The sequence below is a fragment of the Nymphalis io genome, chromosome 5 (genome assembly GCF_905147045.1).
Source record: "Nymphalis io chromosome 5, ilAglIoxx1.1, whole genome shotgun sequence".
Lineage (NCBI taxonomy): Eukaryota > Metazoa > Arthropoda > Insecta > Lepidoptera > Nymphalidae > Nymphalis > Nymphalis io.
This window is the reverse complement of record NC_065892.1, coordinates 632,822-649,907: the sequence shown is the minus strand read 5'-3', so window position 1 is coordinate 649,907 and position 17,086 is coordinate 632,822. Positions and strand designations below refer to the sequence as shown.

The following is a 17,086-nucleotide window of genomic DNA, read 5'->3' as shown; positions in this document are numbered from 1 at the left end:
CTTCTTATTCACCTTGGTTTTCCATCCCATCTCATAAGAGAGTTACTAGTGCTAATGCTAGTATTAGTAATTAAAGTAAGCTCAGTTCGGATTTGATCGAGGAACCATAAGCACTTGCCGAGTTTCCTATCTAAATATTATTATTGAGTTTATGTTCCAATTTACTTTTTTGCTAATAATATATATATATATATATTAAAAAGACTCGATTTTTTTCGTGATAACAGTTTGTCATCGAGTTCACTACGCGCGAAATTATTATTTATTACACCAGTAACCCTCTTTTTTTAACGCTGGAAAAACGCGTTACGCGTTTCCCCCACGGGAATAGTGGGGGGGTATGTGGGGCTCGCCAGTGTTCAAGGCACCGAGTGCGCCCCGAACATCGAAATACCCACTAAAAAACCAGCGGTACCCTTTCCGTCTTAACGAGGAGCGCCACGGGATCGCTTTTGCATGCTACCGTGACGCTCACCAGTAACCCCTGTCTAACCCTTATTTATATTTACTCAATGCAGCTGCAGATGTGCTACTGGTGTCCTAAGAACTTTCCCTCTCGGTTGGTGGAATACTATGTGACAGAATTTTATTCAAGATACATGACACATGCTCGTAATACAATGTTGTAGTTCACTGCCAAGCACGAGATTAATTATAAGCACTTGTAAAGGACACTAAATTTTCATGTGCTTAATTTGTGATTATAATTCATGTCGTGCTTTACGGTGAAGGAAAACATCGTGAGGAAACCTGCATGTGTCTAATTTCACTGAAATTCTGCCACATGTATATTCCACCAACCCGCGTTGGAGCAGCGTGGTGGAATAAGCTCCAAACCTTCTCCTCAAAAAGAGGAGAGGAGGCCTTTAGCCCAGTAGTGGGACATTCACAGGCTGTTAGAGTTAGAGTATAGGACATAAAAACTCATTGGTGCTTTCCCAGACCTATACCCGTAGTATTTTATTAAGATTCACATATTCTAATTACTGGACCATCTTGGCTCTTATTTATATTCCGCGTAACATTAATCGACTTGAGAGTGGACGGTGCCTAGTTTTATATAAAGAACTTGTTTAAATACAAATGTTAACTGATATACAGCAAACTAATGCAAAGTAACTAAGCTACTGTAAATTGCTTTACAAATAATCAAATAAAACAATTATTACGAATTTATAATTTTTATAATTCATGTGCTTAATTTTCATCTCGTGCTCAGAAGGAAAACATTAAGGAAACGCACATATGTCGAATTAAAATCTACCACAATGTGGGCATAGATAACGCATTGCTGTGTGGTGGAAAAAGCTTATCCATAAAAGAAACGGAGGTCTGAGCTCTTGGTGGGACACTTTGCGGGCTGCTACTTCACTTGTTTTCAAATATTTACTATTTCATATTTAAAGGTAAAATAATTCATAGAAGTTCTTATTCTACGGCTCTTTATGTTCAATATAATCCTCCAGCTCTAAGTTAAAAGAACTTACAAGAACAAGTTTTTTATCTGTAGTTAACATGATTGATAAGGGTTTCCATAATTCAATTGAGAAAATTATTAACATTTCTTATGTTGTACAGCTGTGACTGAAAGCCGGGTATGTTTTAGCGCGAATCCCCTGACGTTTCTGATAGAAAAAGTAGGACTTAGCTCATTGATCGGATTTTTTCAAACCTTTAATTATCTGAGCGCTAATGAAATCACGAAATTGAATCGTTAAGCAAAAAGTAATTCGGATCTACGGTCCGAGTATTTTTATTACAATATTCTGTTATATGAGTATTGTTATTAATGTATTAATACCGAACAATAGACATTTCCGCTGCGCTTTCAATAGCTTTTAACATTTCTGTGACCTGTGTTGTATAAAAGTTCTTGCTAGTTTAATTAGATTACAGCAAAGTTCAAATGCAGTATAATATTTGTTTGTAGTTTTGTCAAAAATTTGTATAATGTTGTGCTAACTGTATATACATTTTGCATTGTTAAACGTTAACCAAAGTTAAACCAAGGCTTGTCTATAAGTTACTTATATATGTGGGATTGCATTTATGTATAATTTTAGTACGGTAACTAAATTTATAATAATAATAATAATAATATCCTGGAACATTTTTCACACACGGCCATCTGATCCCAAATTAAGCTTGTACAAAGCTTGTGCTATGGAAACCAGACAACTGATATACTACATATACTACTTTTCTTTTTGTAAATACATACTTATATAGATAATTACACCCAGACTCAGGACAAACAGACATGTTCATGCACACAAATGTCTGTCCTGGGTGGGAATTGAACCCACAACCTTCGGCGTGAAAGGCAAGTGTTCTACCAACCACGCCAACCGGCTCGTCAAATTATATCATTACCAATAATAAATTACATATTTACTTTTTAAATATGAGAAATTGTTAGTTTTGATAAAAATCTAAATTTCGAGCCGGTTCTTCTGGATGTGACCTACATTTTTAACCGGTTTTAGTGTTACATTTTATTCATCATGTGCATTTCCACTTACACTACACTTTCGTTGGCAATTTTTGAAGTGAAAACTTCATTACGCGCGTTGCGTTGGTTTATCGTAGGGAGTGGACTCTTGGCTTCGCGTCACCTACATGGTAATGTTAATATAATGAAATCGTTGAAATAATTTAAGTATTGTGCAAATTAATGAGGATAATAATGATTGAAATTTATGTAAATACTAACAGTATATACAAATAATATGTGTATTTTAAATATTATTGTTTTAAATTAAGCTGTGTATTTTTACACATAAATAAAAAGCTAATTACATATTAAAAAAGGAATAGATTTATTACTTGAAGCGCCAATAGATGTGGAAATTAGACAAATATAATTAACAGTTTCAAGTTTTCACTTCTACTGGCATTTATTGTTTTTTTTTTTATGTTTACAACATTTCTTACTGAAGCTATTGTAACCAACGTTTGTTGACACCGAAGAAGTAGCAATTTAATTTTAGTAGAGATGAAAAAAGCCGAGATGGCCCAGGGGTAAGATCGCGTGAATCTTAACCGATGATCGTGGGTTCAAACCCGGGCAAGCACCACTGAATTTTCATGTGCTTAATTTGTTATTATAATTCATCTCGTGCTTGACGGTGAAGGAAAACATCGTGAGGAAACCTGCATGTGTCGAATTTCACTGAAATTCTGCCACATGTGTATTTCACCAACCCGCATTGGAGCAGCGTGGTGGAATAAGCTCCAAACCTTCTCCTCAAAAAGGGAGAGGAGGCCTTAGCCCAGCAGTGGGACATTTACAGGCTGTTACTGTAGAGATTTAACGCTACACTTAAATTATATTTTGATTTATCTGTGCAGACTTACCACGGGAAGGCCCGAGAATAACAGGCAACGAACAAGAGAACCGACGCGGGGATTCCCTTTTCTTGAACTGCACTTCAGGTCGGTCTTATCCAGCGACAGTGCTCAGTTGGGACATTGATGGCGAAAAGGTATGTATTTTACACAAGTTGCTCACTCAAATAGTAAGATATACTTAACTTATAAGGCTGCACATATAAAGATCCTGAGCTTAAATTCCGGTTTGACACAATTTAAAAAAAAAGAAAATTGCATTAAAATTTTAATAACAACCGTTACGAAGCCTTGCTGTTATATATGTACAATGTACGTCCAGAAATCGTTCATCCCATAGTACTAAAACCTATTGGTTACCTAACCTAGCTACTTTGTGGCTGTGTCAGCAATCCGAATATATAATCGGATCAGACCAATTTATAGAGATTGAAATTGTGTTGCACAGAGCTATATATTCGCTTGGTGGTAAGGCTGTGTACAAGCCCGTCTTGTTAAGCACCACCGACTCATTAGATATTCTACCGCTAAATATCACTAATAAGTATTCAAGTATTTCGTATTGAAGGGTGAGTGAGTCAGTAATTATAGGCACAAGGGACATAATATCTTAGTTTGCAAGGTTGGTGGCGCTTTGGCGAAGGAACGGTTAACATTTCTTACAGCACCTATTCCACTAGCACCAGGCCCATTTGCCCATCCGCCTACCTATGTTATAAAATAATAATAATAATGTATGAACTATCATTTTATCTCCTGTTCTAATGGCTGTACTAGTTTGGGTTACCGCCGCGGCCGTAATTTGATCAAATTAATGTTTTCTTTAAATGTTTTTTTTACGTTGAAATTGAATTTTTACAAATGATTCGTGTTTTCCATGTATCGTGGTAAAGAAACGATCAAATTCTGTGTATTATTTTCACAAATTGGAAAATTATTAAATTTGAAATACCGCTGAATTTCTCTGCTAGTTTTTTATCAGGTTCCGATATTTTGTCGTCCGAATCAGGGGATGTAATACTTCTATTTCGATTAAGAATTTTTATTTAAAAAAAATCTATTTCTTTATATTCGTCTAATTTTGAAATGCTTTAGGTTTCTAGTGAGTTAAAAAAACCTGTTTTGCATTCAGTAGGTTTTATTATTACAATATATTTAACTTAATCCATGGAAAAGACTTTTCCGCTTTACACCAGAACGCTAGAGTAACCCGAAATTTATTCTTGCGAAATGTATCTAAGAATTATTTGAATAAGTAATAATATATTGCTTTGAATTATTTTGCAGGTGGATTGGTTTATATTATGTATTATTGTATCACATATTATATCCAGTTTAAAAACGGAAATTAAATCGTGTGTATATAATTAAATTAGTATGTTTATATAGTTAGAAAAAAAAGCCGAGATGGCCTAGTGGTTAGAATTAGAGTGATAAACGTGGGTTCAAGCCCGGGCAAGCACCTCTGAATTTTCATGTGCTTCATTTCTGTTTATAATTCATCTCGTGCTTTTCGGTGAAGGAAAACATCGTGAGGAAACCTGCATGTGTCTAATTTAATCGAAATTCTGCCACATGTGTGTTCCACCAACCCTCATTGGAGTAGCGTGGTGGAATAAGCTTCTCCTCAAAAAGGGGAGGAGGCCTTAGCCCAGCAGTGGGACATTTGCTGTTACTGTATATATATATATATATATATACATATATATATATATATATATATATTACTGTATATATATATATATATATATATATATATATATATATATATATATATATATATATATTATTTATGTATATATATATATATACATAAATAAAAAATAAAAAATTTATTCGATATGAATCGGATTAGTCGTTTTGTGTGAATCCGAAAAAAAAAGCTATTATAGTAATAGTAGACCAAAATATTAATTTATCAAATAGGTTTGGTGGAAACATTGAAATAATTCATGAATTTGAATATGACCTTTATACGCTCATTAATCAAATGAATTATACGTCAATACTATCTAGCTATTATCATGAAAGCGACTGTTTGTATTTTTGGATTCTAATACAATTGGACATTATATAGAAGCCGATTCTGATGACAATGAACATATTATACACAATGTATTATAATATCGTGTATTATATACCAATTGTGTATATTTTTATATATTTACTATTTCTACACGGCTTCGCCCGCGTATGACAGGGAGTTGTATACCCTTTTTCTCTTTCTATACCTCCGACATGTATGAAAAGTGTTATGATGATCGGTCGAGAATGATGAGACTTTTTTATAGTAAAGGTAGGCGGACGAGCATATGGGCTACCTGATGGTAAGTGGTCACCAACGCCCATAGACATTGGCATTGTAAGAAATATTAACCATCACTTACATCACCAATGCGCCACCATTCTTGGGATCTAAGATGTTATTTCCCTTGTCCCTGTAATTACAGTGGCTCACTTACCATATACATATATATATATATATATATATATATATATATATATATATATATATATATGTCCTTGCAGACGTAAATTTTATATTTGAAATAAGCTTCGTTATGCTCTCTGCCACAAGCGAAATAATTTCCCTATGTTTTGCTCTCTATAGTATAATACTTTGCGCATTCCACTAGGACCCGCTTCAGAGTTGTCTGGTAACTGCCTATCTGCTACTAGATCTCGTTCTACCAATATTTGATCCATATGCGTAATTATTACCTATATATATATAGGTAATAATTACGCACCAATATTTATTACCAATATTTGATCCATATGCGTAATTATTACCTATATATATATAGGTAATAATTACGCATATGGATCAAATATTGGTAGAACGAGATCTATATATATATATATATATATATATATATATATATATATATATATATATATATATATATATATCTACAAAATGTTTATATATTTGTTAGCACAACCGAAGGTAAATTCATTATTACATTACATAAGGTGAATTCTAATAATAGGTAGACGCAGCGTACATCACCCATAATTAGAATGTAATATATACATAATATTATGTGGATAGATTAATCAAGAGTCTGAGCAATGATTGAGTTATATAACGTTATAGATCATAACTTGAAAAATGACTATAATAAGGAGCCGCCAAGGTTCGAGAAGCTGAAAAGAAACGAAAAATACGACTTTCAATCCATCTTCCTTAGAGTGAGCATCATTGGCAAAACTTACGACTGTGTTAGAAGGACGCGGACGTATATTAGTTATAGATATAATTATTGTCATGTAATTATGTATATATATAAGAGTAAATTTAATTTAAATAATGATTTATATTAAACAGTATACATATATTATAAAATAAAACTCATGACTGTCTGACATGAAAGAAATCCTCACTAATATTATAAATGTGTGAGTTTTTTTGTTCGTTACTTTACTTCTATTTACTGGCGGCAGGGCTTTGTGCAAGCTCGTCTGGGTAGGTACCACCCACTCGTCAGATATTCTATCGCAAAACAGCAGTACTTAGTATTCTTGTGTACTGGTTTGAATGATGAGTGAGCCACTGTAATTACAGGCACAAGGGCCATAACATCTGAGATCCCAAGGTTGGTGATACAAGCAATGGTTAAAATGTCTTACGATGCCAATGTCTATGGGCGTTGGTGACCACTTACCATCAGGTGGCCCATATGCTCTTCCACCTACCTTTAATATAAAAAAGTCTCATCATTCTCGACCGGTCATCATAACACTTTTCATACATGTCGGAGGTTTAGAAAGAGACAAAGGGTATACAACTCCCTGTCATACGCGGGCGAAGCCGTGTAGAAATAGTAAATATATAAAAATATACACAATTGGTATATAATACACGATATTATAATAAATTGTGTATAATATGTTCATTGTCATCAGAATCGGCTTCTATATAATGTCAAATTGTATTAGAATCCAAAAATACAAACAGTCGCTTTCATGATAATAGCTAGATAGTATTGACGTATAATTCATTTGATTAATGAGCGTATAAAGGTCATATTCAAATTCATGAATTATTTCAATGTTTCCACCAAACCTATTTGATAAATTGATATTTTGGTCTACTATTACTATAATAGCTTTTTTTCGGATTCACACAAAACGACTAATCCGATTCATATCTAATAATTTTTTTTATTTTTTATTCAAAACAGACAACGTATATAATATAGTATGTATTTTGAACTACATTTTTGTAAAAAGGTTAATGACACTATTAACCACAACCTTTTAAAGATACGTCACGAATATTTTTCGGCCTCACTTATAAATAGATGTCATTAAGCGGGCGATTAGTAACACACTGCTGTGTCTTCTTCTTTCGGATGTCAAATCGAGTGTTCCACTAAACATTGGCTAAGTAACGTTTATAAGTCGGGCCGTTTATGCTTAAAAAAGTCTAGATTAATGATATATTAATTGTAAGTTAATTCTGATTATTAAGTGTCATTTACTTTAAGCGATTTTAATCAGTAGTTTTACGTTCAAATATTATTCAATATATATTATATAACTTAGTACGCTAGCTTCCCGTCCTGACTTCTTGCGGATAAAAGATAATTTTATCTCGTGCAATTTTTAATCAATGAGATATAAACATTCACTCATACAGTTAAACTTTCCTCGTTTAAAGTTCTTTCTATTGATGAAAACCTTATCAAAATCCAATGTCTGGTTCAAAATAAGTTAGCGGATATACAGACAGCGAATTTGTTTTATACTATTTATAGATAAGCATAATACACTGGGTTTATTTAAGAGGTGTAACAGTACACATGTCACAATATCCGGAGAGAAACATACATATATAAAACAATATATATATATATTCTTATAAGATGTTTTGTTCAGGATACTAGTATGTGAAATATTATGTTGATAGAATGGATTAAAAGTAAAGTTCTACTTATATGCCATTTTTCCATGAATAAAAGGGAAAAATTGGTCTCAGAAGGACATCTCAACAAATAGCTTATGAAATTATGAAGTAACGACTCGAAAAACTGCGGCGAGAATAATTTAGATTTTTTTCTTGGGTTTAACTTTTAAAAAGTTTCGAATACTTTTCTGATTAACAATCTGATAATGGCTATAATCTTCCCAAAGTTCTATTGTTCGCGGAGCCTGTACGACCTTTCGGCTCTTATTAAACTTCGAAGTTTGATAAATTCTTTTGTTATGTAAATGAGTAAAATATTTTACGTCTGGATTAACGAGTATTGTACTTAATACGAGTAATATTGTGATTTTTTACATACATATATTTTTCATATCAATTTTTTTTTATTAAATTTTAAGCAATGACAGCTTTCAAGCTACTGTGAATAAAGTAAAATTAACACAATTAACTGGTAAACTATTATTTAATTAACATTTATTTTATAATTATACAAGCAATTACGACATAACATATGTTAAAATGAATTAAATGAAGTATTCTGAAAAGAACGTCTTTTAAAATTTTATATGCATATGAGTTAATATAGATAAGCCGAGATGGCCCTGTGGTAAGAACGTGTGAATCTTAACCGATGATCGTGGGTTCAAACCCGGGCAAGCACCACTGAATTTTCATGTGCTTAATTTGTGATTATAATTCATCTCGTGCTTTACGGTGAAGGAAAACATCGTGAGGAAACCTGCATGTGTCTAATTTCACTGAAGTTCTGCCACATGTGAATTCTACCAACCCGCATTGGAGCAGCGTGGTGGAATAAGCTCCAAACCTTCTCCTCAAAAAGAGGAGAGGAGGCCTTTAGCCCAGCAGTGGGACATTCACAGGCTGTTACGGTTACGGTTATGCATATGAGTTCAGTTTAAATAAATAACTTATTTGCAGCAAGTTTTTTGTGGTACTTAAAATGTCATTATAAAATAAATCCAAAATTTGCCGAAAGGTACACTTCTATTATGTCACACTAATATGGCTGTTTGACGAGTGGGTAAAAGCCGAGATGGCCTAGCGGTTAGAACGCGTGACTCTTAACCGATGATCGAGGGTTCAAACCCTTTTTTTTTTCTCGCTGGAAAAACACATTTATGTGTTTCCCCCACATGAGGTGGGGGGGTATGTGGGACTCGCCGGCGCTGAAGGCGCCGGAATACCCACTAAAAAACCAGCGGTACCCACTCCATCTTGTCGGGGGACGTCACGGGATCGCTTGCGCATACTACCGTGCCGTCCCGACGGTTGGCCCGCTTCTGCGGGCCTCCAAATCCTAGGGGGTACTTGGGGTACAGAGACCCCCTGGCCCCGGCGACACTCACGGCGGGAGGAGAAGATGCGCATAGCGCCGGCGTCTTCTTCCCGGTCTTCTTCGGCGAAGCGGGTCAGCGGAGGCACTCTCCTCGCGCTCCCGCTCCGCGGCCTCCTTCTGCGACATGACATTTTCGCAGAAGGAGACCATCTCCATCCAGCACCTTTCGCTACCAAGCATGGCATTTATCACGCTCGGCAGCGAAAGGTCTCCGCCGATTAAAGTCACCAGGGAAAGGCGCTGAGGCCCCCAAGCGGCACACTCCATCAGAGTGTGGCATGCCGTGTCCGTAGGCGCACCACACTCGTGGCAGGAGGGCGTTACCTCCCGCCTGACTATTCCGTGCAGGTACTTACCGAAGCACCCATGTCCAGTAAGCACCTGAGTCAGTCTGAAGGTCAGTGTGCCGCCTTTTCTCGTTACCCAGCGACTCAAGTGGGGACGGATCGCCTCCACTGTCGCCAAGGGTTCAAACCCGGGCAAGCACCATTGAATTTTCATATGATTATTTTGTGTTTATAATTCATCTCGTGCTTAAAGGTGAAGGAGAACATCGTGAGGAAACCTGCATGTGTCTAATTTCATTGAAATTCTGGAGCATTTGAGCAGTGGGGTGGAATAAGCTCCAAACCTTCTCCTCAAAAGGAAGAGGAGGCCTTAGCCAAGCAGTGGGACATTAACAGGCTGTTACTGTTTTACTGTCACTGACGAGTGGGTGGTGACAAACGGACTTGCACAATATCCTACCACCAAATAATATACATACTAGAGATGAGGCATATATACTACTACAACTATTCTTTGTTTCACTGTATATATTTCAACTTTATTATATACCACACATACAAATCAAAAGCACTATCAGTGTGTAGTGCAAGTGGGGTGGTATTACGGATAATAATTAACCATTTCTGAGTCACACAATTAAATAAAAAGAAATATTATATTCATTCGAATACATACATGTACAAACTAATACATATTTGATATCCAGAAGTGAAACTGATTTTATAAAAATCTTGTTAATGTCCAACACTATTGAAATAAAAATGAGACCACGTTGGATCTGCTAACGAGACCAATGCAAATAAGGTGGAAAATAAACAAAAAAAAATGTATAGCTTAACATAATATACTTATGTATATATATCTTCCTGACCAATTATTCTCAAGAAAAACTAAGGTATGCACTATTTGCACTTTCTATTACCTCACGCTCGTAATCTTATAGGACAGTAAATCCGATACGGCCGAAGAGACTTCAGGTTCAGGTCCAACGGCATTACGTGCTCTCGTCTGGATGTTGGAAGTGTATACACTCCCGTGCCTCGGAAAGCACGTGAAGTCGTTGGTCCTGCGCCTGAACCCTTTCCGGTCGTGTTGTATAGCCGTCTCATCGGATTATGAGAGTAAGGGAATAGAGAGAGTACCTGTGTTTGCGCACACACTTGTGCACTATAATATCTCCTGCGTAGTTAGCTAATCTCTCTTGAGATTGCCGTGGCCAAAATCGGTCTGGAGGACATTATTATTATTATTATATATATCTTGCCACTAGACCAAAGAAGGAGTTATTATACACTTCCTCCTTTAATTTTTTTTATTAAATCAAGTAATAAAAGAATGCACTTTTTTATATTACAATTTTTTTTTTCGACGTATGATTTACTACACCAGCTTATGCGATTAAAATTGCTTCCAATTAATGTTTGTTGGTTAACGCTGTTTGTTTTTTATTGCGTCACAGGTTACAGACCCGAAGCTGCTGGTGGAATATCAACCAATCCAACACGCGCATGGCTTACTATCGACAGCACTTGGCTTACGTGTGCCGACTGGAAGAACAATGCAAGTACGTTGCACGGCTCGAGTAGCCCTCGCGTGGCGAGAAGGCAGCGAAGCTGTTGTTGGCAACAGTCAGCTTGCTGATAGCAAAGAAGCAATGTTATTGGGTAAGTTCATACATAAAATTAAAAAAATAAGAACCAGCAACTATGCCATACCCAGCTGCTGAGGAAAGGAGGCCTCCATCATCATCATTATTTTATCGTCTACCACGACATGGCCTAAATTAAGGTGCTTTCCCTTGCTTCGGTTAAAAATTACTTCTAAACGCTGGCCAACTTAGCTGATAATATAGTATATAATGTGAAATAAATAAATACATAATGTGATTAATTAAATTATATGCAGCTCATTTCGAGTAAGACCTCTCTTTTCTTTCTTTTCTTGACCTTGAAGTTTTCTTTTCTTCTCTAAGAAGAATTCGCAATAAAAGTGTAAACTTCAAAATAAATTCTAGGTTGGGCTTGGCCACCGTGAAAGAATTTTTTTAGGGTGGTATATATTATATTACTAACAAAACAATTTTTGTGTCCGTTTGTTATCATCAAAATTATACATCAGTCGGGTATAACTATGATCATTTTTGTCTCACCAAAAGAAATATATGGTGTAAATACAACTTCAATCGCCAACGTAGTCTAAAGGTTAAACGATGGCCAACATTTATAATAACTATTACACAATGAATAGCAATGACCAGCTTGGAATGAAATATCTAATATTATATAGCCAACTTGGATTGAGGAGCTTTACTATCTTACTTATACAATTTTATGGAAAATTCTTTAGATGTCGTATAACTATAAATTGTCTTTGTACAATACAGCATACAAATCACCATTTTGTCGAAGTATCGTTTCAACATCGATCGACAAACCATTCTGTACTATTTTGGCACTGAAGTAAAATGGAGATAGAAAATATAAGATAATATAGTTTTTAATATAGAAACAGTTTTACCAGTTTTTTTCTACCATTTGAATTTTCTACCACTAGAATGTTTTTTCATTAATTCTATTCAAAAAGATTGTTCATCATAAAAGTATTAAGCTATCTGATTGATTGTCAAAAATCTACCACCGGTTCGGAAAGTGAATACCTCAGACCCGAAAAGAACCAGCAAAAGAAACATAGCGGTAGTTGACTTCTTTTTTAAAAAAAAATTAATATTATATTTGAATATTGTGTTAAAAACAAGTAGATACAAAATATATCGATTTCTATATACAGATTTAATTTTAGAAGACAAGTAATTATTGAGTTCCTTATCGGTTTTTCTCGGTAGGTTCTACGCTTCGAACCAGTGATTGCTTTGCATTCAATTTTATCCTGTAAACAAAAGTGCTTTTAAGAACCTATTTGAAAAAATATTAATTTAATTCAGATTTTATTGGACACTAAAAATCGAGTCACTTTTTTATATAAATGATAATCCATCATCTTTCAAAATTTTCAAATTCACTAATATAAATAATGATTGATTTTTTTTTAAATTTATTTCATTACATGTTATTATTATATACCTGATTCTTTTGAAAAATGCCAACTTGTTCTATTTTTTTATACAGGCTATGAAGATGTTTTCCTTTGCCCTGGATTAAATGAATAGCATTTGAATTATGATGCTCTCCGATTTCGACCACGACATCGTTTCTTTTACGCAAATATAAAGGCACTCTCTATTCCTCACTATGAGCGTAATCCAATGAGACGGCAATCCGCAACGACCGTTAAGAGTTCAGGCGCAGAACCAACGGCTTTACTTACTTTCCATGTAACGGCAATATAACGGCACTTCTAACTTTTATGCTCTGGGCTGCTACTGACCAATTTTTGACACAAAATCCCCAATACCTTTTTATCGGCCCGAATTTTGGTTTCAACCCGGGACCTCAGGCTCTGCGACCTTATATTTCGTCCCTAGACCAATAAAGTATATTTAGCATGTAAAATATATTTGGTGATTGCTCAGAATCATACCCTGGTCTTCGGTTAGGTTCCACATCTTCTAACCACTCAGTCCTTTCGGAAATTTTATGTACCAATTTTATAAATTGCAGCATTTTATGTGGCTTTATATCTCTCACATCGATTTATCAAATCGTTTTCTGAAGTTTCTTAATCTTCTTCAAGAAATACTCGAGTATAATACTTTTATTGATGGTATAGAAATATTGTTATCTTACTCATATATACTTTGCGTGAATGAGATGGCGTTTATCATTCGAACATATTCAGGGAATATGTAAAACTACATCCAACTCTATTATATAACTGGTACTTTAGAAAAAGAACTTTGCTGTCGAAAAAATAAAGCTGACTTGGGCTCTGGGTACCAAGGGCCTATATCATAAAGACGATTCACCAAAACCTGCTTAGCCTGTAATAATAATAATAGTAAGCCAAAAATCATAAGCGAATACGGTTCTTAACAAAGTCCGTTTTCTTATGACATTGTATTTGAAAGGGATTTGTGTCAGTGTCACACTGTTCATATTATCAACAATCGTAGCGTCCGCCTTTTATAAAGACGATATTCAACGCTGCTTAGAAATGTATAGCATACATGGTTATAACCATGCAAGTTTCAAATGAGACTATTTAATAATGCGAATACTACACAAAACTCATTTTTAATTTTACTATAGTATATTGAGTCATCATGCCATTAATTCCTTAACTAAATGCCAAGTAACTTACAACTCGAATTGTCATCGTTGGCCTAGTAGCTCACTTTTAAGCCCGCTGATCCCTAGGTCCTGAGTTCAAGGCCTGTTTGGACCCGTAAAATGTTAATGGGTTCTTCTGTTGAGAAATTCATAGTACCAGCTCGCAGTATGGATGCTGGCAGTTTTGATAGTCTTATGTCTTGGAAAGCACGTAACGTCTGCGCCAGAACCTTTTTTTGGACGTGTCAGATTTGGCATCCCATCCCATCAGATTATGAGAATGAGTTGTTTTTGGGCACATACATTTGCACTTTCATATTATGTCACGCACAGTTGGCAAGTCTTATTTGAGAAAGGCCATCTTCGAAATTATTCTCATATTCTTCTACGACGTAAATTACCTCAGTACCTCAAGTCACATCGTTTTGTTTCTACTCTCCCGTTTGAAAAGACGAACCAACGAAAATATATATTCAAATATAGTAGGAACTTTTTTTCTCGACTTGTTGCTATTGGCGCAAATGGCCTTGACAGCGTTACCGGGCCGCGAGTCATTATAATATGAGTTAAAGTCGACGTTTTCTACAATAAGTTTCGTTACGTATTCTGTTGCTTATGTATTCGTGAATTGTTTTGCCTTTTTTATGTTTATATTTTATTTTTATTATTTTGCTTATAATTTAGTAATTAAACATTCAAAATACGTGTTGTTATTAAAATTGTAACTAAAGACAACGAGCTCAACTTATTAGCTATTCTAACAAGCTCTAAGCGTGTAAACTTATTGAAATTTAAAGAGGCCACCAAAACAAAGTTTTGAAAGAAGCTATTATTATTATATTCACGAAAAGTTACGCCCATTAACGTTAATAATAATTGTCTTATTTGTTTCAGTGCGGAGCTCAAGCGCGGCATCTACATTAAGTATAATGTTATTAACTCTCTCTGTTTTCCAAGTTTTTAGTTCTCTTGTGATAACGCAAACGTGATAAATTATGTTATTTCTTATTATTAACTTCGTTACAACACTGTCAGAATCACTCATCCCTTGAAGGACAACGTTTACGCACGTCGGCTAGTTACGTTAGTAATAACTTAGGTTAAGTTAATTTCTTCAGAAGATTTAAGTGTTTCTTTTCAGTAACATAGATAGCTAATCAGGGATTTTGTTTTTATGTAAAATTGTCATATCAAACACATATCTCGATATAAGTCATCGATGCTTATTTATATATCATGTGAAATAGTTTATTTTAATAAAAATTTTGATTAGTAAAATGGAAAAGTCAATTGTTAAGTTTTCTAATTCGGTCAGTAAGCTTTTTACTATGTCTCGTGGCTGTAAATAAAACATTTTTAGAAACGCCTTCTTAGATAATATTATGAATGTTGTAAATAAAATATAGATGGTTTTTTTTTTTATTATTATTGCAATATATTAGTAAATAACTTGTACGTATATATTTATTGGAAATGTTGACGTAATTTTCATATGTGTTTGATCTTTATTATTTTATTAAATATAATGAAATAAGACTATAAGAATTTTGTTTTATTTATTTCCTTTTAATATTTTCAAGAGTATAGAAATAGTAAAAAATAATCAGGAAGTGTATTTAAACCGCACCCACGTATACAATATCTGTAAGCGTGGGATGAAACTTTATTAAAATCCAAATGAAACAAAATATTTTAAGAATTAATAAATACAGTATAAGGTATCATTATTATTTTTCAGGTTTTCAGGTTAATTGAACTTAAAAATATTTGTACTTACAATAATTTATTGCAGAAAAACAGCTGAATGATATTACTACAATTACAATATTCGACGTACGTTTGTCTAAGGTCTAGCTTAAGCTAGCTGTAGTTTAAAGCGATCAGGGTAAAAATACTATAGTACTAAATAGTATCATAAAAATATTATAAGAATTTCTCATCAGCAGCCCTGGTGTATTGGTGGTAGGGCTTTGTGCAAGCTCGTCTGGGCGTTCTACCGCAAAACAGCAGTACTTGGCATTGTTGTGTTCTAGTTTGAAGGGTGAGTGAGTTAGTGTAATTACAAGTAAAAGGACATCACATCTTAGTTCCCAAGGTTGGTGACGCATTGGCGATGTAATCGATGGTTAACATTTCTTACAATGCCAATGTCTATGGGCATTGGGGACCACTTACCAGATTACAGTCCCAGGACCCGAAAAGCTCGTAAAACCGTTAGTCTTGCACCTGAACTCTGTTCGATCGTGTTGATCGAACAGAGTTCAAATCGCCGGAAGCGCCTTTCTTACGAATTATGAAAGTGAATGAAAAGAGAGTGAATTTGTGTTTGCGCACACACTTGTGCATTATAATATCTGTGCAGTTAGATAGTCTCAATTGAGAAAGACCGTCTTGGTCAAAATCAGACAGCTAATATAGCCAATCTTCGACACATTAATGATTCGTAAAACCATGCATATATTTCGATTGATTGAGAAGTATTTACATATTTTATTAAAGTTAAACAATTGTCAGACATTAAATTTTATAACACATCACAAAACATTATATTATATCGATAGTAAATACGGCATTAATTATTCAAATTCACGACACTCGTTTCTATATTTGTTTTACAAATCCAATGATATGTGTTTTATTTAAAAATATACACATATATGTACGAAAATATATATATTAAAAAAATCTCTATAAGGATAGAAATTTTATGTTTTTATTATATAATTAATTATAATGATTCAGCAATGAAAGCTATCAATCAATCAATCAATAGCCAATCGTTGTCCACTGCTGAACATAGGCCTCTCCCAAGGTGCGCCAAAGCTCCCTGTCCTCCGCCTTCCGCATCCAGTTGATGCCCGCCACCTTTTTAAGGTCGTCGGTCCACCTGGCTGGAGGGCGCCCTACGCTGCGCTTGCCGATTCGCGGTCTCCA

General features: G+C 34.7%; 1 protein-coding gene across 1 annotated transcript in view; it reads left to right on the top strand.

Annotated features, from left to right (window-relative positions):
- Positions 1–15,668, top strand: part of LOC126768797 (uncharacterized) — a 38,596-nt gene extending 22,928 nt beyond the window's left edge. The window contains exons 4-6 of the mRNA XM_050487140.1: positions 3,352–3,485; positions 11,386–11,590; positions 15,047–15,668. Of these exons, the coding sequence (XP_050343097.1) occupies positions 3,352–3,485; positions 11,386–11,590; positions 15,047–15,141 (434 nt within the window). The 3' untranslated portion in view covers positions 15,142–15,668. The remainder of the gene's footprint in view (positions 1–3,351; positions 3,486–11,385; positions 11,591–15,046) is intronic.
- The last annotated feature ends 1,418 nt before the right edge of the window (positions 15,669–17,086 follow it).